General features: G+C 41.0%; 1 protein-coding gene across 1 annotated transcript; it reads left to right on the top strand.

Annotated features, from left to right (window-relative positions):
- Positions 1–7,656: 7,656 nt before the first annotated feature.
- On the top strand, positions 7,657–19,960 carry HSPA13 (heat shock protein family A (Hsp70) member 13). The gene is made up of 5 exons (XM_075909837.1): positions 7,657–7,834; positions 10,509–10,849; positions 12,507–12,720; positions 14,716–14,883; positions 16,288–19,960. Exons 1-5 carry the CDS (start codon positions 7,810–7,812, stop codon positions 16,956–16,958), a joined length of 1,419 nt encoding a protein of 472 aa, XP_075765952.1. The 5' UTR covers positions 7,657–7,809; the 3' UTR covers positions 16,959–19,960.
- Positions 19,961–20,561: the final 601 nt, after the last annotated feature.

The raw sequence follows: 20,561 nt of genomic DNA, 5'->3' as shown, positions 1-20,561 counted from the left end.
CTGGGGTTCAGTGAAGTGGCTATAAATTAAGATAATTAAATATAATGGACTGAAAAATGAGACTCCCTTTTCCTAATTTATGTCTTATCACAAATTTGGATAAAGATTGCAAACGGTTAATATGCAGGTAACTGCTGTTCAGAAATGTCCCCCCTTCAAGAAGCTCTAACAATACTGCATTATAGAGACATCTCCTGGACAATAGTTGTAATAGCATCAACTGTCTCTGCAAATCTTCCCAGATATGGAGACCATTTTCAAAAGTATCTCCAGAGCTTCTGCGTGGCTAGCTCTTTTCTGATCAGCTAAGCACTCATGGCATGTCTGATTGGAGACAGCCAGCCAAAAAGGGGAAAAAATCAGTAAACCATTTTTGGAACTTATAACTAGGGATATGAAAGGTTAACTGATAAGCCTCACCTTAATGAGGGAGGCTTACTGGTTACAGTTAAATGGTGCGGGCTGGAGTAACCTCCTCCCCACCTGCCCCTGTTTAATTGGTTAACCAAACATATAGTTTAACTGGTTAACTAATTAAAAGGGATTTTACATCCCTACTTATGTCAAAAATTCTGTGCTTAACATGGGGCCTTGATCGTATAACCCCTCATTCGCATACTTGAAGTGATTACTTGTGACTATAGCTGTTAAATAATAATTGACCTCCTCCCTCCCCCGTCCGTTTGCTGGCTGTATCAACAAATTGGGGAGGGGACGAAAGATTATATTTTCATTTTGGGCTTTTATATATTTTTAAACTTTAAAAAAATAACATTTAAACATTTCTAAATAAACAGCTGTTTTGAATTGAAAAATCAAACCACTGTTTTGACATTTTTTTAAGCAAAAGTTTTCAACATTTCTGGATTTTTTTTTTAACCAGTGCAACTTCTTGACTCTGACAGTAATTTTCAAAATATTTTATTTAGCCCAAATCTGCAGGTTTTGTTAAAGAGTTTTTGGACAAAAATTACACTAAGAACTGCTCCAGGATATAGTCCAACAGAATGAATATAGCTGTACTTCTAAGTAAAGATTACTCATGTGCCCAATGTTCAGAATTTGTCCCATGACAATATATTTTCAGTTATAATTTTTTGCACCTAAATTGAAGAGCAGATATTTTTCTAAATAGCTTGAACCAAATAGTTTTAACATGAAAACTCAAAAAATTGCTCTTACCAAGTTATATAGAGGAAGATAATTCTCAATGTGCTAACTTGATCAAGGCACTATCCATGAAGTTCCTGTGTTTCTATAATTTTTAACATGGAATGTTAATGAGAAGGAACAACTTGTTTTTTGTCTAGGTTAAAAATAGTTTTTAAGGTTTAGGTACTTCAATAAATGGCTTGATTTCCTAGGTGTTTATCTCACATGTGTCTTGGTTGGGTTCTCCAGCAGAGATGGAACCAAACTGTATGTCTTGACTACCCTCCTGAACCACATGTAGCTCTGGAGATTACACAGAAATAGCTGGTTAAAGGACTGGAGGGAGGAGCTTTCACTGCACAAACCAAGGAAGGAGAGCTGTAGAGAAGCACTGCTCCTCCAAGCCAGGGAGAGGAAGGGGAGCTCCCCCTTTGTATGGTAACAGAAGAGAGGATGCTGCATTCCCCCAAGTTTCTATTTCCTTACACATGGATATAGCACATTTCAGGAAATTAATCACTGACAGCCTTCCACCTACAAGAGCTGTAGCACAAATAAGCATAAATAAGCACTTGGATATGAACAGGTAAATTATGGCCACAATATTTCAACCCCCACTGACATGTTGTCACAGGACAGCTAGTCCTTTAAGGAGGCTTGGGTTCACTTCACCTGGGACTAATCAGCTGCCTCCCAGGAGAGATTGTGAGGCCAAAGATGGGCTGATAGTTTGACAATTGCCTGGCCCTAAAAGCAAGTTAAGAGCTACAAGACATAAAAAAGCTCTTGTAGCAGTGGTTGGGGGGAGACAGTACGTGATCACACATGAACCTTTGGATTGTAGTTCTGCATTCAAGCTTGATTTGACTTGACTCAGGCCAGTGTTGAGAGTAAATAGGTCCTGCAAGGCAATGTCTACATTAGGAGATTATTTTGAATTTACTAAATTTGAATTCTGGGCACCCGATTTTACAAAAGTTCTGTGTCCTCACTACGGGAAAGAATTGAATGTAGTCCGAGGCAGGCTCTGTTCATGTGGAAGTGCCACCTTAGACTCAGAGCCCCGGGAAGCACTCTGGGGAGCTGCGGGAGGCCTCCTAGAGGCCAATTAGTTTGAATTAGTGGCACGGAAGCATCCACACTAACATTGTTTTTGACTTACAAGTTCGGGAATAGCATTATTCCTCATGAAAAGCAGTTCAATTTCTGCAACCCCTAATTCCAGAATAACGAGGCTGGTAGTGTGGATCACTTACAAATTCGACCTTGGAAGGGCTAATTTTGGACTAAGGTCCTAGTGTAGACCAAGCCCAAGAGACCATGAGTCAAAGAGGAAAGGGTATGATTGACATGTTAAACTTGTGTTAAATTGCTTTATTTTGCAGGGAAGGAATGAAGCTCTGAAGAAAAGAGGACTGGAATTCTGTGGGTGGAGAGTTTTCTTTGGTGTGCAGGCTGAGTCAGTCTGCTGATATACACTGCACATTTTTAATCCCAAGAATAAAACCATCAAACATTTAGGTCTGCAAAGAAATGTCTATCCACATTTTCCCTTCCTCTCAACCACCTCCTTCCAATGTTTTGATAAAGCAGTTTAAAAGACAAACAAAGACAGAAGCACTAGAACTTTTACAGGGGTTTGGACTTTCAGAGAGGTCTACTTTATTGTAACATTTGCTTAGTAGCAATGCTGTAATTATGGTGCAGTACATTTTTTATTGCATTGCTCATTTTAATTCTCACTAAAACTCTTTTTCTCTGAGGAAGAGTGAATGAATAGATAAAATTGGTCCATCTGCTTTTTGAGTTTTGCGAGGGTGGAAAAAAATCAAACCCTTTCTTCCCTTCCCAATAACTTAACAATGACTGAGCTTTAGAACTAGACAGTTAAAGAATCCATGGTAAGGTATTCACCTGTGATTTATGGAAAAGAATATGGTTGAATACGTAATTGAAAAATCACATCCGAGTGCACCCAGTGGGTGGCTGCTAGGATTTTTATTTTAAATGAAGACTGATGAGGCATTACACCTTCTCTGACATGACATGGAACATTCTCTCTGATCATTCTGACAGGCAAAGGACCAGCTGCTTGAACAGTTTGCATGAGGGAGTTTGTAAATGGCTCACTAAAAAACCCATGTTCCGTTTTATTGGGAACAGGATGAAATCAACCATCCTCATGGGCATGATGACCCATGAATACGCATAGGTAAATTGCTTACTTACTTGACATTAAGTAGTCAAGCCCATGAGCCAAAAAAACTATAAATGGATTATATCTGAAAGCTATAAATCTACTGTGGCTTATGTACCGGATTTATGAGTGATGGACTGATGACATGTTGACTCATGATCTATTGTGAATAGGCCTTCTTCTACCACATGCACATAGGGGGAAGAAAGATTATTTGTGTGTGTATATAACCAAACTCTTCAAAAATGACAAGCTGACCTTAAAGGGACACAAGAAAACCCAGAAGTGAGAAGAACCAGAAATGAATGTACATTACAGAATGCATATTTGCCCTGTGGAACTCACTGCAGGAAGATATAATAGTTTGCCATTAAGGATAATTGATGTAATCAGTCAAGTTAAAACTCATCACAGAATACAATCACTGTACCTTGAAAGTCATTAAGGGAAGTGGAATGGAACTCACATCATGCTTATTCATGGAGTCATCATCTTTCCATCTGAGAAATAACTTATAGCGGTGTAACCAGTTCTCTATCAGAGGAATTTGTCATTTGTATGTCAATATAGTTAATGCAGTGCAACTTTTATGTGTAGATCAGGCCAGTGTGTGGTAAGCTCCAATCTGCCAGTTTTTGAGTGTCAGTGTCTGTGCATTTGAGGAGAAACAGAATCAATAGAGTTGCTTCAAGACTGGGCAAAGATGACTGGCCTAAATTTTCTCCATATAGGCTATTATTTACCATTCAAATTTCAGAAAACAGCATACATGTACATATTATAAATAAATAAATTGAACTATGAAAATACCTTATTCCATGACCTGTTTCTGATCCAAACATGAAAATGACCTACAAGGCCCTGAGACTCTGCTGCTGCTCCTCATCAGAGGAGCAAATTATCATTGAGCAAATAGTTTAACAAATAGCAACATTGTATTTTATTGTAATTAGTTTTATTTTACAATTCATATTATTATATCTAGAAAAGGCTAAACATGGGGCATTGGTGTATGATTTCTAGGCATAATTACTACAGTCAGTTTTGCAGAAAACCTTAGTTTTCTATGTGCAAAGTCCTAGACAGACTTTTCACTCCTCATGATGTGAGAAGGGACATTGCTGTCTTTCCCTGGAAGTCTCCCCTCTCACAAGTTACAAATGCACAAAGAAAGGAGCTCTCTGTAAATGATTGTTTCTAAAATATTAAAGAATGCTTTTAATATTGCAAAGAGACATGAGATCATTTTGAAGAAGTCACAAAAATTGTTTTAATGAAAAGTGTTAGGCAAGCTTAAGAAAATTATCTCTGCTGTTTTGCCTACAAGGCCTGGAATGATTTTGGAGCTTGTGAAAGGAGTGATGTGTGAGATGAGCTCAACTCTCCCAGAGGCCAGCAGAAGCCCTGAAGTTGTCACTGAGATTTGAAACCCTATTGGGCCAGACCTAAACAACAGAGCTGATCACCTGCCTCACTAGCAGTGGGGACAGAGTTGCTAACTCTTACAGTTTTTATCAGAAGTCTGTCAGACAATATTTGATTCTTTAAGGCCTAGGTTCATGAAATCAAGTGACAGAATCTCAGCTTTCATTTTGAACAAATACATTTCTAACTATGCTGGTAGCCGCAACCTGAGTGAATCATAAAACCTCCGAAACCTGAAGGTAAATAAAAAAAGTCCCAACATTCATCATTAAAAAAAAATTCTGGTTTCAATGGTTTTAAGCCAATTTTGTGATGCTTATAGGGTTGCCAGATGGTTGAACCAAAAATACCGAATTCCCCCCCCCCCCCCAAAAAAAAACACCGGGGAAAAAATTCTGTTGAGGAAAAAAAAAGGGAGGGAGACCAATGTTGTTGAGCAAAAAAAGGACTCCGAAACCTATTAAGCAAATATATTTAATAAAACAGCATTAAAACAGCATTAAAACGGCATGGACCCTTGCAGAGTTAGAATAGGGATAGGAAGAGAGAGAAGTTGAGCACTAAGACCCAGGGAAGGCATTGCTTCCCCTTGGTCTTCAGGCTTTTTGCCCACGGCCAGGTACGCATGAGGGTGAGGGGGGGAGACCGGGGGCTGGGCCCGGGCACTAGGGTTGCCAGATGTCCGGTATTTTCGCCTCCTGGCCGGGGGAGAAAATCACAATACCGGACAGGAGGTGGAAATACTGGACTGTCCCGGTCAATACCGGACATCTGGCAACCCTAGATGCTTATGAAGCCTAATTTATGAATGCTTGGGTTAGCAAGGCAAGGTAGCCAAGTCTCTGGAAATGATGCCTGAAGAGGCTCTGTCTACATCTACCCCCTGGCCAACTGTAACATTTATCACAAATCCTGCCTTATTTGGTGGGGGATTTTTCCTTAATGCTGGGAATATGGAATTATGGGGAAAATCTCAGCTTTCCTAAATGTTGTACAGCAGCCCTCATGGCAAGGTAAACAAGCTGGAAAGTGAGCTCTCCGGTTAGGGCTGCCAGCCCACCATTCAAGGTTTGGACAGACTTTATTTTGGCTTGGGTCGGGCAGTGCTTTACAACCAGCCAAGCAATAACCCCCAAACACCCTCTTGCTCTTTATTTTTAAACCCTCTAGAGGCTACGTCTACACTGGTGGCTTCTTGTCCAAGAACAACTGTTCTTGAGCAAAACTTGCTGGGTGTCTACACTGAACACACGTTCTTGCGCAAGTAAATTTACAGTCTAGCGTTGGAAAACAGGGCTTCTTCTGGAAGAGTTATTCCTCCCTCCATGAAGAATAAGCCCTCTTGTGCAAGAAGGCAGTGTAGACAGGCAACATGAATTTCTTGTGCAAGAAACCTTTATGGCTAAAATGACCATCAGAGCTTTCTTGCGCAAGAGAGCGTCCACACTGCCATGAATGCTCTTGCGCAAAAGCACATGCCAGTGTAGACGTGCTCTTAAGGAAGACTTTTTGCGCAAGAACTCTTCCACAAAACAGTTCTTGCGCAAGAAGCTGCAAGTGTAGAGGTAGCCTCTAGAGCAGGGGTGTCCAAACTTTTTTCAAAGAGGGCCAGATTTTATGAAGTGAACATGCATGAGGGCTGACCATTTTGCCTGACATTCTTTGAACCATTAAAATTAAATGCAAATTAACTATTTTATGCAAAGTTTATTGCAAACGGCATACTTTTCATTTCGTCACATGGATGACAAATCTAAACAGGTGTTAAATCACTCTGCCTTTCATATCTGAAGGCCAGATGAAAAAAAATCCAGGAAGCTGAAATACATGTCAGGAACATTGTAAAGTACATTACATATTATTGGTAATAAAGGTTGTCTGTCAACTTTTAAGTTCAAAAAATATGAACAGGAACATAACACCAAGTATACATGTTGTGTCCAAATATATTTATAACTGATTTAGACCAACTGACATTAACTGAGATTTTACAATGTATTCATCTCAATACATATGGATTCGTTGGGGGCCATAAAAGATAGATATTGCCAAATTACCTGGGGGGCCGTATTAAACCGGAACACGGGCCGCAATTGGCCCGCGGGCCGGACTTTGGACATGCTTGCTCTAGAGGGTTTAAAAGTAAAGAGCAAGAGGATGTTTGGGGGGTTATTGCTTGGCTGGTTGGCTGTCTACACTGGCCGCTTGAATTTCCGCAAGAACACTGATGAGCTCATGTAAGATTGTCAGTGTTCTTTGCGGAAATGCTATGCTGCTCCCGTTCGGGCAAAAGCCCTCTTGCGTAAATGCTTTTGTGCAAGAGGGCCAGTGCAGACAACACGGTATTGTTTTGCGCAAAAAAGTCCCGATCGCAAAAATGGCAACCAGGGCTTTTTGCGCAAAAGCGCATCTAGATTGGCATGGAAAAGCGTCTGTGCCAATCTAGACGCTCTTTTCTACAAATGCTTTTAACGGAAAACTTTTCGGATAAAAGCAGTTGCGGAAAATCATGCCAGTCTAGATGTAGCCTCTGTGTTTTATAACCAGTCTCATGGCTGGGGCCTGGCTCATGCAGAGCAGTGCACCGCAGCGCTGCTGCTGGGTGCAGGCGGGAAGCGCTACCCATGCCTAGGCTACATCAATGAGACTACCCGCCCCAGCAGACACTGCGAGGGAGATGCCCCCGCCCTCTCTTTGGACGCAGGCGCACTAGGCAGCGGGACCTTTCCCCCAGCCCTCTCGCGCGGAAGCTTGTTTAGAAACGTGTCTTTGATGACGTTTAACCCCGGGACGCACGTTCCCCTTCTCGCATTGGATGCCGGGAGTTGTCGTTTCCATGGACTGGGCGACCCTTGAGCGGCAACGGGCAGGGGAAGCACGAGTGGACTCCAATTCCCAGTGTGCCGCGCGGGAAGGGGGGGGGTTTCCCAGCCTCTAGCTGAGAGGAAGGGAGCGTCAGCAAACGGCCACCGCGAGCCGGAAGCCGGCAGTGACAGAAGTGGCAGCTTGTGGCGAGCGGCCGGCGCGCTGGGGAAATGGCCGGCGAGATGACGGTGCTGGGTGAGCGCGCGGGGCCGGAGCGGCTGGGGGAGGGGGGGGGTGTCGCCTGTCTGAGTCCCGGGCTCGGTGCTGGCCCCGGAGGGGAGAGGCTTGGGGGATGGGGGAGTTCGCTGCGGTCCCGGCTCTCGGGCCCCTTGGCTCTGCTCGGGCAGCCCCGTCGCCGGGACCTTTCCTGTCTCGTCACCCGCTCCCTGGGGGTCCCTGCGGGGGGGGGGGGATTCAGAGTCTTAGCTCCCGAGCAGGGCGCGCGCTGTGGGCTTCATAGGAACCTTCAGGACTTGCCTGAGCGTGACCATTGGAAGCGGCGCTTCCTGTTTCCCTCTTATTTTGGGGCAAGGGTGGCTCTTTGCCTAGTCACCCCAGTTCCGCGCGGGCAAGCGCCTCGGCATAACTGATGCCAAATCTTGCTGACAGTGCTGACGGGTACCACAGTGCGGTGTCCTCCGTGTATTTTTAATTTATGCCCCGAGTTCTTATTTCTGCTCTGCTACGGGTGCTGAGCTTTGCTTTCACATGTAAATTTTCGGGTAGCTCTGGCCAGTCACATCCCAGGGGGCTGGCTACTCCCTGTGTTTTCAACTTCAGAAGGTTGTCAAAGAGCATTTTATCCAGCGCTTTTGCCCATGACCTATCAGAGATGTGTTCAAGTTCAGTGTCACACATCAGCCTAAACCCTCAACCTTTTTAAATTGAGGCATGAAGCTTCTCAAATTGGCATTTCCAGATTCTTATGTCTGAGTCATTTCTATGGGTGACGTCATTTGGTACAGGTCTTATATAGTGTATCACTCAAACATCCTTCAGAGGGAACATTAAATGTAAACATAAACACACACAACTCCTTTCCCATCTTGTCTGTCAGAAAAACACCTTAACATCATCTTTGCCCATTGATTCGCAGGAGAGCAAAATAGAGATGTCACTTGAGTGCTGGACTGGTAGCCAAAGCAAAATGCAGGACAATGTAGCACTTTAAAGACTAACAAGATGGTTTATTAGATGATGAGCTTTCGTGGGCCAGACCCACTTCCTCAGATCAAATAATGGAAGAAAACAGTCACAACCATATATACCAAAGGATACAATTTAAAAAAATGAACACACATGAAAAGGACAAATCACATTACAGAACAGAAAGGGGATGGGGGGGGGGGGGGGGAAGGAAGGTGAATGCCAGTGAGTTAATATTAGAGGTGGGGAAGGGGAAATGTCTGTGAGTTAGTAGTATTAGAGGTGATAATTGGGGAAGCTATCTTTGTAATGTGTAAGATAGTTGGGGTCTTTGTTAAGTCCGGTGCGGAGGGTGTCGAATTTTAGCATGAATGCCAGTTCAGAGGATTCCCTTTCAAGTGCAGATTTGAATGTCTTCTGAAGTAGGATGCAGGTTAGCAGGTCATTGAGACTGTGTCCTTTCTGGTAGCCAGAAATTCCTGAATCTTATTCTGGCTACTTCACTGATTTGTTGTGTGACCTTGAGCAAATTGTATAGTCTTTCTTTGATTTTCTATATGTGTAATTTAGAGATTATACTTACATACCACACATATAAATTGATTAATTAGTTTTTGTAAAGCACTTTGCCGCATTATTTTTTTATGTATCATTCCCTCCTTTAAATTTTCACAAAAAGGGAAGCTGCACTAAATTGGCAGTGTTCTGTAGTTGGATTTCACCAACTTAGTAACAAGTATGAACTTCTGGGCCACTGTACGAGAATTCACAGTCAAAAACCATCCCTTTGAGCGCTCCAGTCTATCTTGCGACCCAGGCAAGCTAGACTTAGGGATAAATTGTCACATGAAAAATCATAAAATATTCAAGTTGCTCCTACTCCAAAGAAACCAGTCATCCTCATCATTTACCCTGAGATCTTACACCAAAGACAACACCCGTAACCAGTCCTGTAACAAACTATATGAAGGCTTATTAATTAGGTGAAAGAAATAAGAAAGTTATTTACAGGTGCAAGAAGTATATATGCACAAATTAATTACCATCCACAGTTGCTAAAGATGACAGAGAAATAGTCAGTTTTACTTCAGGTTGGGCCAAGGGGGTAACCCTTGGAAGTCTCTGCCTTAGTTAAGTTTCTTTCTCACAGTAAGAATTCAGACAGCAAAGAAACGAGTTTTTCGCCTGACCCTATTTTGTCTTTTGGATTTAGCCTTCCAGTCCATTTAAAAATCTCCCTTGCATGTAACATGTCCAAGATGTGATAGTGTTATTCTTTGCTAATCCTTTATATTTTTGATGTTCCTTAACAGCCTCTTTAATCTTGATAGGTTTTTTCTTAGTAGGGGGAGTGCAGGTGGGGGAGGGAGAAGGAGAGAGATAATTCCATGCCTGAGTTCATGAGTACAAAGCTTACATTTTCAAAGCAAAACTTATTTATTTCTCTGTAGCATAGAATACATATATTTCAAGTGAGATCAATGCATGCAGCAATTTAGAGTTTCATAGTCTAACCACTAAATATGTTGTTATATTTTGTACAAAACTAACATCTGTGAACTGGTTGGCTTCCAAACTATGATTTTAAAAGTCTTAACTAACCCCTATTGCCTTGGACAGGACTGGTGCTCAGTTTAGAGTTGTCACAACTTGAATTATAGCTTTGAAGATTTCCATATTTTTGGGATGGGTGCTCTGACACTGTCTTTTATTCCTCTCACAGGTTCAGCTGTCTTGGCCCTTTTGTTGGCTGGCTATCTGGCACAACAGTATCTACCTATGCCTACACCAAAAGTGATTGGAATTGACCTTGGCACCACTTACTGCTCTGTTGGTGTGTTCCTTCCTGGCACAGGGCAAGTGAAAGTTATTTCAGATGAAAGTGGGCATAACAGCATACCAAGCATAGTGTCATTCACAGACACAGATGTGTATGTGGGATATGATGGCCTAGAACTAGCAGATTCTAATCCACAGGATACGGTATATGACTCCAAAAGATTCATAGGGAAAATCTTCACTCCAGAAGAGCTGAAAAATGAAAGTAGCAGATATCCATTTAAGGTAAACAGACAGCAATCTTCACCATTTTAATCCAAACTATAGTTTCATATATCATATTCAGAGGGAGCAGATCTAGTTGCCTTTGTCTGTCATGTAGATGTAGCGTTTCAGGGAAAAAATATGGTGGGATCTGAAAATAGAAATTGTAAACATTTAAAATTACATTATTTTTATAGGTTTTTGTTCTTGATTAACTGTTATACCCCATGTTACTTTTATACTTACGATCATTGCATGAAAGTAGAATGTATTGTTATATGAATTTGAGGCAGAGAGGTGTGAGATTTGGAACTTTAACAAATCAGCTTGTTTCACAACAGAAGGAAAAATCTGAGAGAAGAGTATATGGGAATGGGAGTTGTGTTGGCAAATGCCAAATTTAGGCTTAGTCGGTATGATGGCTCATGAATACGCACATGACCCTCTTTTGTTCTGAGCAGGAGAGTACTGAAATGTGCAAGAATATTCTCTCTGAAATGGAGCCTCACTTTCTATTGACTACATTTATTTTTATTTATTCCGGTACCCGCCCTCCCCCTTAGTTAGTTGATTTATAGCCTTGTTTTGTATCCCAACATATTAAGTAGAATCTTACCTGTTGATAATATATAAGATGCTAACCAAAATAGTGTTTTCCAGTATATGTCAATTGATTTGTATATACCAAATATTTGTACACATTATATAATCACATCTGTCATTGTTCTCAATGCATTTGTTTCTCATGATTATAGATAGCTAGTCTTTTACTTAAATTGAATGTATAGAGAGGAAATTTTAAGTCTTTTTAGCAGATTTGGTTATAATAGTAAATGGGCCTGGATCTAACAAAAGAAGTCTCTCTTAGTAATGGTGAAATTAAACTAGCACAATAAGGATATGTCTACACTACCCCGCTAGTTCGAACTAGCGGGGTAATGTAGGCATACCGCACTTGCAAATGAAGCCCGGGATTTGAATTTCCCGGGCTTCATTTGCATAAGCGGGGAGCCGCCATTTTTAAATCCCCGCTTGTAGCGCGGCTACACAGCGCTCGAACTAGGTAGTTCGGACTAGGATTCCTATTCCGAACTACCGGTACACCTCGTCCTACGGAATAGGAATCCTAGTCCGAACTACCTAGTTCGAGCGCCGTGTAGCCGCGCTACATGGGGTTCGAACAAGTGGGGATTTAAAAATGGCGGCTCCCCGCTTATGCAAATGAAGCCCGGGAAATTCAAATCCCGGGCTTCATTTGCAAGTGCGGTATGCCTACATTACCCTCCTAGTTCGAACTAGGAGGGTAGTGTAGACATACCCTAAGATACTTAAAATAATGGATATTAAACGTCACGTATCAGAAACAACTTTCATTCCCTTGAATGTACTCTTGTAAAGGATTATTCATTTTGATACTGTGAGACCCTACTTTGAATTTTGACTCATTGATGTGTTTAGGCAAAATAGACAAAAGGCACATTTTCTGGCAGCTTGAGTGCCTTCGTGTTATGTCTTTTATGACACGTAAAGAAAATTGGCTTAGAATATTTAAGACTAGCAAACTTACCACTCTTAGCAGGAGTTCTACATATCCAAGTACAGTTTCACAAAATAATTTTGTTCAGTGAAAGGTGGGCTGTGTTTCACACTTGTGGGTTGTGCTAACTTCCCTCTCCAGATTTTCAACAACAATGGAGCAGCTGAATTTTCAGTGACAACAAATGAAACATATAATGTCTCACCTGAGTATATTGGGTCTCAACTGTTATTGAAATTAAAGAGGATGGCAGAGGAGTACCTTGGAATGCCAGTTTCCAATGCTGTCATTTCAGTGCCAGCAGAGTTTGATGAAAGACAACGAAACTACACTATTAAGGCAGCTAACCTTGCAGGTAATACATTTTTCTGGTATTTTTCCTTTCTATTCTTTGAATGACACTGAGGTTTACTCATCTACTCTAAGGGTATGTCTATACTTGCACCCTAGTTCGAACTAGGGATGAAAATGTAGGCATTTTAAATGGTCAATGAAGCGGGGATTTAAATATCCCACCCTTCATTAGCATGATCTCGCTGGTGCGTTGCTCCGATCAACAGCTGTTTCGAAAGTGAAAGTGCGCACCGGGATGTGTTAGTTCGAACCAACGTTACTCCTCAAATGAACGTCCTTAAATGAGGAGTAATGTTAGTTCAAACCAAACCCCTTGGTTCGAACCAACGCGTCCCAGCGTGCACTTTCGAAACAGCTGTTGATCGGAGCAATGCACCGGCGAGATCATGCTAATGAAGTGCGGGATATTTAAATCCGCGCTTCATTGAACATTTCGAATGCCTACATTTTCATCCCTAGTTCAAACTAAGGTTCAAGTGTAGACATACCCTAAGTTTTTTGTGAAATGTAGAATAGCAGCAGTCAGTGTCAGAAAACTTGATCGGTTTAGAACAGCGGTTCTCAAACTTTTTGGGTTCCGGAGCCCTTTACTTGCGTAAAAATTTATGCGGAACCCCAGTGGTCCACTGAGTGTATGTGTTGTACTATTGATGTTTTCAGTTTGTCAACCTCGCAGAGCCCTGAGGCTCTGCGGAGCACACTTTACACTAGTTTAGAATATTAGAAATCACTAATAACCGGAGGGAACTACAAATGACATGTACAGTTAGTATGCTCAAATACTATTTCTAAAGGAAATAGATTTAAAAACCTTCAAGTAGAGAAAAGTATACAGGAAATCTCATGGGAATAAATCAGATTCAAATAAAAATAAGATTAAGGCCAACCCAACTTACCTTTTTGAAAAAAAACACATGGGGGTTACTGTTAAAAGTTAAAGCCATAGCAGATGTAATTCCCTGTGAACTTTCTCTCTCACATTGAACAAAATTTATTGATACTAATAGAATATTTTAATAGACTTTCTGTTTAAATGTACATTAGAATCTGCTTAATGGCAACCCAGGTATTAATTTTATTTCCCAGCAAAATGTTGCTATTAATCAGATCACATCCCATTGATTCTAACGATAGTGGGATTTGGATATTGGCAACAGCATTTTGCTTATTAAGAATATTTTTTGAAGAAAGGCCACAAGTACAGGCTAGCTTTTAAGGCTGCAGACAAGGAAGGAAGTGTTCGGTTGTGCCTTCCCTTGCTGTAGCCCTGCAAATGTGCCTGTGCACAGGGACTTCGCAGAAAGTAAAGATTTGTGGTTTGGGAAGGGGGCTGTGGCAGAGAAGAGAGCTGTAGCCGCTATGCTGGAGCTACATGGTACTAGGGATGCAAAATTCCATTGAATTGGTTAACCAGTTTTACTGGTTAACTGATTAAATGGGAAGTGGACCGGGCTGGAGCACCCACACTCACACTCACACACACCTCCACCCGCCCGTGCCTGAGAGCTGCTGTGTCTGGGCTGGCATGCCTCTGCCTGTGGTGGGCCCTGCAGGGCGGGACCAGCTACTTGCCCATAATGGGTGGTTAGCACACCAGCCTCTACTGGTTACCCATAATCAGTAAGTCTCACCCTCTAACATCCCTACCTGATAACTCTCCCCGCGCTTTTGGACTGTGCCCTGCCAGGGAACTGCATCCTCGGAAAGAATCAGTGGACCATAATGAGCCCTGGAAAGCAGAGAGGTCCTATGCAGCTCTTTGGCCCCCTGTAGAAAGCCCCATCTTCTGCACTGCCACCTCTTTCTCTACTGCTGCCCTGCCTGCAGTGTGGGGAGGTGCATCCCAGAGCTTTTTTCCCTGGCTGCAGCCTCACAAATGTGTCTTCTCCTCATTGGCAACTGCTGGATGCTGACAGCTTTTTGCTGGGATAATCTACTGTACTATACAGACTTATCAATTGTGATGAGAACACATTAACTTGTTTTGCTTTTTCAGGGTTGGAGATCTTGCGAGTGATTAATGAACCCACTGCTGCAGCTATGGCTTATGGTCTCCATAAAGCTGATGTGTTTAATGTTCTGGTAGTGGATTTGGGTGGAGGAACTTTGGACGTCTCATTGTTGAATAAACAAGGAGGGATGTTTCTGACACGAGCAATGGCAGGTAATAAGTCACCCACACTTCAACAGAACATGTTATTTTTTCATAAGTAGAAAATTTGTTCTACATAATTTCAATGGATACATATTTAAAAAAAAAAAACATGCTAAAGCTGATGTGCTGAGATGGACATACTTGACAGACCGTTGAGCCCCTCAAACTAATCCCTATTTTCTGTAACTGTAAAATTAGGTTTGCAACTGATATTAAGAGAAATTCATCCACTCTGATGTATTTTAAAGTAAGTTGTGCTCTAGTTTGTGACGTTCAACATTTGTGCACATTACAATTACTGTGCCTGGAGCTGGTGGTGTTTCAAAGCATTCTACTACCTCCATCTGTCTGAGTCCAGGGGATTTGTCCTATAATTGAAGGGTATTTTAGAATAGTCCCCTTCTGTTCTTGGCTTCAGTTCAGATGTTAAAGGTTGTGGAGAGCTCATACTCTGTTAACCCAGAAACAGATTTTGTAACACAAATATGCCAAAATGATTCATCACTTGGCAAAGAATTGTGGCCGCAATGCCTTGCAAACCTATGTGGTAAGCACACAATTGCTTTGCAGATGACCTGGATTCAGACAGATCTGCGTCTAGCATTATTGTTGATATTCCCAAATTAATCAGTTTTGATACCTGCTGCACTGTTCAGTGAAGCCAAAAGAGTAATAAATGCAGTCAGCCTTTTCAGTGTGGTTCAATTGGATGATATAGACTCCTTTTTTCAGTCGAAATAAAAAGATGGACTGAATATTGTTGACTATTGTCCTATGTTCCCTCTAATTTTTACATGTATAGAATAAATTTTATTCACATAAAAGCATGTGTGGATGTGCACCACCAGTAGAAACACTTGCTGCCAGCTGTGGGTGCACTGCTAATTAGCTGGGTGACATTTGAATCTCTCCTGGTTGCTATCCTAGCACACAGCTTACAGGGAACACTGGTATTGAACATTCCATTGAAAAACACTGGGACTGGGTGCGAGCCGGGACAACTGATTCTCCCGTGCTATGCCTCTTCCTTTTAAATGCTTTTAAAGCAGAGGCACAGCGTTTGGGACCAGGTGCGAGCCAAGACAGCTGATTCCTGGCTTGCGCCAGGTTCCCTATTGCACCTCTGCCTTTTAAATGTAGTAAAAGCCAGGCCACTGTTACTACATTTAAAAGGCAGAGTTGCAACAGGATTAGCTCCCAGGGCCAGGAGCTAACCCTGCTGCAGCTCTGCAGTTTCCCCCCTTTCAACTACTTGAGTAGCTGATTAAACAAAATTTAACCTCCCTAGTGCCATGAGCTTTTGTATCATAATAGTTGTTCCTTGAAAAATGTCCTGCACATGACACACATGGAATCTTTTTGCCTTTTGACATACTCTTGAGTGACCTGTCTTGATATATTTTTACGTCTTAGGTAACAACAAACTTGGAGGACAGGACTTTAACCAGCGACTGCTGCAGTACTTGTATGACCAAATTCATCAAAAGTATGGCTTTGTGCCCTCCAGAAAGGAAGAAATACATCGACTTAGGCAGGCTGTGGAAGCAGTCAAGTTAAATTTGACTCTACACCATTCTTCTCCTGTCAGTGTTTCTCTTACTGTGCCAGAAAGGAAGGACTTAAAAGGACTTTCAGAAAGAGAACAGATAAAAATAAATAATATAATTGCAGACAAATCTTCAGAAATGGAAGACATCCTTTTAAGGGATGACCTTTCACAAACACAGAGTAACACTGTCAAAGTTATCTTTGAAACAGAAATCTCAAGAAAATTATTTGAGATTTTGAATGAGGACCTGTTTCAGAAGATTCTTGTGCCTATTGAGCAGGTGTTGAAGGAAGGACATCTACACAAGACAGAAGTGGATGAGATTGTATTAGTAGGGGGCTCCACCCGCATTCCCCGCATACGCAGAGTTATTCAAGAGTTCTTTGGGAAGGAACCCAACACCTCTGTAGATCCTGATTTGGCTGTGGTAATAGGTGTAGCTATCCAAGCTGGCATTGTTGGAGGGTCTTGGCCCCTCCAAGTCAGTGCTGTAGAAATTCCTAATAGACACTTACGAAAAACTAACTTCAACTGAACTTTATTCTTGTCAATTCCATTATTCACTGTTTCAAAAACTGTACTCCTGACAGTGCAGAGACTTACCCAACAAACAATGAAGCCTGCTCTTGGTCATGTAATATTTACCTTTTAAAATTCTGTTCCATTTAAGTGTTGCTAGACCATTCATTGTGTGCTGGCTCTACCATGTTTTAAAGGTATTAGCAATTCAAAAATAATGGACATACTGATATACACACTCACAACCCATCCCTGCCCCGTGGTTTGTAGACTGGATATGGGATGAAAACCTGAGTTGATAGCTGTGAAAACATGCTACTGCCAATAAGATGCACACATTTTCTTGCTAAATTTTATTAGCAGAGCCTGAAGACTTGAAGTGGAATGTAACCATGAGCTTGAACCTATTTTGTAGATAGTGTTGTCATAATGCTGTGGGCATTCCCAGTTGTTTTTATTTACTGTGAGGAGGTGTAGCAGTATTAATGCAGATAGCATAGGTAATGTTCGTCTTAAACTAATTTATTAAACAGAGTTGAGCACTTCAAAGCACCTTCCTAAATGTAGTTTTCCTATTTGAATACTATTTGTCAACTTCAGTTAGTATTCTTGTGCTGCTGTTTATTACAGCACGGGGTTATTGCTGACACTATTTATGGCTCTCTTGTCTTTCTTTAATAGAAGACTTACTGCAATCAAAAAAATTAAGATTTTTTTTTTTTTTTAGCTTTTCATGTTGTTGAAATGTTTGCTTTACAATGCATTTTCCTAACTGATGCCTCTGATTCAGTTTGTCATCAGCTAGAAAGGCAGCCGTGGTCCTTTTAATGTTTTTTTAAGCAGGTGTCTGCCTCCTGATATTAATACTGTCATTCCTGCCATGTAGACAAAAGTTTTTATTATAAAACCAAGAGGCTTTTACATTAAACACATTAGGCCCTGCATATGTTCATACACGTTTCTCAGCCAACACACCCCTACCTTTTATTTCCCATGAAATGCATTGGTGCTCAGCTAAGAGAATTGCTACAGTTTATTAACTTGTTCCCTTAAATTAAATCCAACTCTGTTTACCTGATGACTAGTATATTGTTATATATTTTCAGATTCCTGATGCTTGCCTCCATTCTGTAAATTGAACAGAGAAAGCCATACATATAGCACAGGAATTGGGATGTAACTAGCTGTATGCTACCTTTTGATAACTGTTTTGATTACTGATAGGTTCATAAATAAAAGGAATAGAAGTTGACTTCTTGAGCCTCAGCTTTCAGAGGAAGGTTGTAAAGAGACTTATCTAATCATTCCTCTTTTTTTTTTTAAGGGATAAAATGGAATACTGAATAGCAGCTCCTGTTTATAAACTTTTTTTTATCCATAGTCAATAAAGAGGGTATTGTCATCTCCTAGCAGCAGATAATCAAAATTTGTTTAACAAATCTGAAACTAGGGATGTTAAAATGTATTTGTGTAAACATGTATGCACTGAAACTTTCAGTTGGAACATGTTTACAAATGGCAGGGTGGAGGGGAGGCGGGAGACAGTGGTTGTGAAGAGCTGGCTTTAAAGCTCCTATTTCTCTCCCCCTTTCCCCTTGCTGCTTCCTCAGTATGGGGGGTGGGGCAGTCAACTCTGAGGGAGCCGATATTTGCGAGAAACCGGGTTAAAAGCTGGCTTCCCACAAGTACTGGCTCCCACCTGCAGATCAGGAGGAAGTACAAGGCGAGCAAGGTGATTTCCTATGGCCCGATGCTGGCTGATGCCCTGCCGTCTGCTTGCTCGCTGCTCTGGCTGTGAGCTGCACAGCATGGCCAACCACCATGCTGCCTTTGGCCCCACAAACTCTTTGGCTGGGCCTGCCCCCCTTACCTTCTGCAGTGGGGAGGAAGTGAGGTGAGGAGGAGTGCATGTATTTATGATGATTTACCAGTAAGCTTACACTCGAATATCCCTACCTGAAATAAGTTGTATTTTAAGTGTGAAAGGTAACAGTTGTGTAACCCTACCATTTTAAAGTGGCCTTGTCTCTTGAGTTTACAGAGTATTTCAGATACTGCTGCTAGCAGTTTTTAAACCATAATCAGGGAAAACCAAGAAGCTTTCTCTATGGAGAAAGAATTTCTGCTACTATTCTTTTTTCTGAAGGACTGTTATGCCCTCTGTGTATATGGGTCCTGCACAACAAGAGGAAACTATTTTAATAAGTGGCTGTAAAACTGCAAAATAATAAGGGTGTGGGAGGCATGTAATTCTTGAAACTACCCTAACTTTAAGAAGATCTTTCAAAGAAATCACAGACAAATATCAGTATGTGTTACAGTACGCAATTGCATTTTCGGACCCTTATCTTGCAGATATTGCGATGTGTTAACTTCACATATATGCAGAAATATTTGCAAGAATTAACATTTATCCTGCTCTAAATCTTGGTCATAGCATTTAAAGTGTGTTCGAATTACGACTAGGCACCCAATGCTAATTTTTGTTTTTAATCCTGCTGTGTAAAACTAGCAGGATAACTGCATAAAATCAGAATCAAATCATAGCTAATTAAATTGAACCAGAAAAGCTTTTTAAGTCTCAGGAAAGTAGCAAGGGGGGTTAAGAGGAATTTCAAAATGTGAACCTTGCAACAAAAATGTATTGGAAAGATTTAAGAGCCCTAAGTCTGGGAGGATGGGAAAATTGTCCAAGTAAGCTTTTTATTTCCTTAAGTGTAAGTCCACAAGTGCATTTTCTTTTAAGGAGGGATGAGTTTGCTTAGTTTCCAAAAGGGATAGAGATTTTTAGCTAGGATTCTTTTTCTAGAGAAGTTAACATACATTGGACATGGTCTGTTCATTATTTTTTAAACAACCTTATGTGGTTGATACATTTAAGTGCAACTAAGTTATTTATTTTGTAACTAATTCTAGTTTTGGTACTGTATATTGGCACAAACCACTGAATTTTAAACAAAGAATAATATTGCACTTGGTGTATTTTCCCCAGTGCATAGCTTACTATGACATTCCTTTGTTTAACTAAGTGATACAATTTGAAGATTGGAGTTATGTTTTTAAGACTTGCCCTATTTAAATCTTGGTACCGGTAGCTTTAGTCTTGTAACACCTGTCTTTATTTAAAAATGTTTATGTAACTTGAGGTTCTGGGGGTGCAGTCTTGGAAGTGGTGGTGCATCATCAATATTATAAAATCTTGTCAGTTGAACTGTTGGTATGTACATTATCTGCATTTGGGAAAAATGTCATATTTCTGAGATTTATATACAGCCTTTTAAAATATGTTCTTAAATAAAACTACTTGCCTAAGCTCTGACAAATATTTGTTTCTCTTTTCCTGGGATTTCCTTCTGTTACGTGTTACTGTTAGAAATAAGATAGAGGCTAAGGACAGTGAGAGATATAAGAGATGGTGATAAAGGCTAGAAAAGTGAAGGAGCAGCTCTAAGTAACTTGATTTTTCTAGAATTGTTGTAATCCTCTTAAAAAAAAACAATAGTGACAAAGATGGTCACTAGAAGCTTGCTGTAAAAATTCCGTACTGTATTGTAGATTTGAATATTCCACACGTGGTGTCCAATGGGATACACTCTCTTGGTAACAATATATAATCTCT

This window comes from Pelodiscus sinensis, chromosome 1, assembly GCF_049634645.1.
Source record: "Pelodiscus sinensis isolate JC-2024 chromosome 1, ASM4963464v1, whole genome shotgun sequence".
NCBI classification, from domain to species: Eukaryota; Metazoa; Chordata; order Testudines; family Trionychidae; genus Pelodiscus; species Pelodiscus sinensis.
The sequence above is the reverse complement of the archived record's forward strand: the minus strand, read 5'-3'. Positions and strand labels throughout refer to the sequence as shown.

Coding starts and splice junctions, on each gene's coding strand:
- HSPA13 (XM_075909837.1), top strand. CDS start 7,810: ATGGCCGGCGAGATGACGGTGCTGG. Junction 10,850..12,506: donor GTAGCAGATATCCATTTAAG/GTAAACAGACAG, acceptor TTCCCTCTCCAG/ATTTTCAACAACAATGGAGC. Junction 14,884..16,287: donor TCTGACACGAGCAATGGCAG/GTAATAAGTCAC, acceptor TTTACGTCTTAG/GTAACAACAAACTTGGAGGA.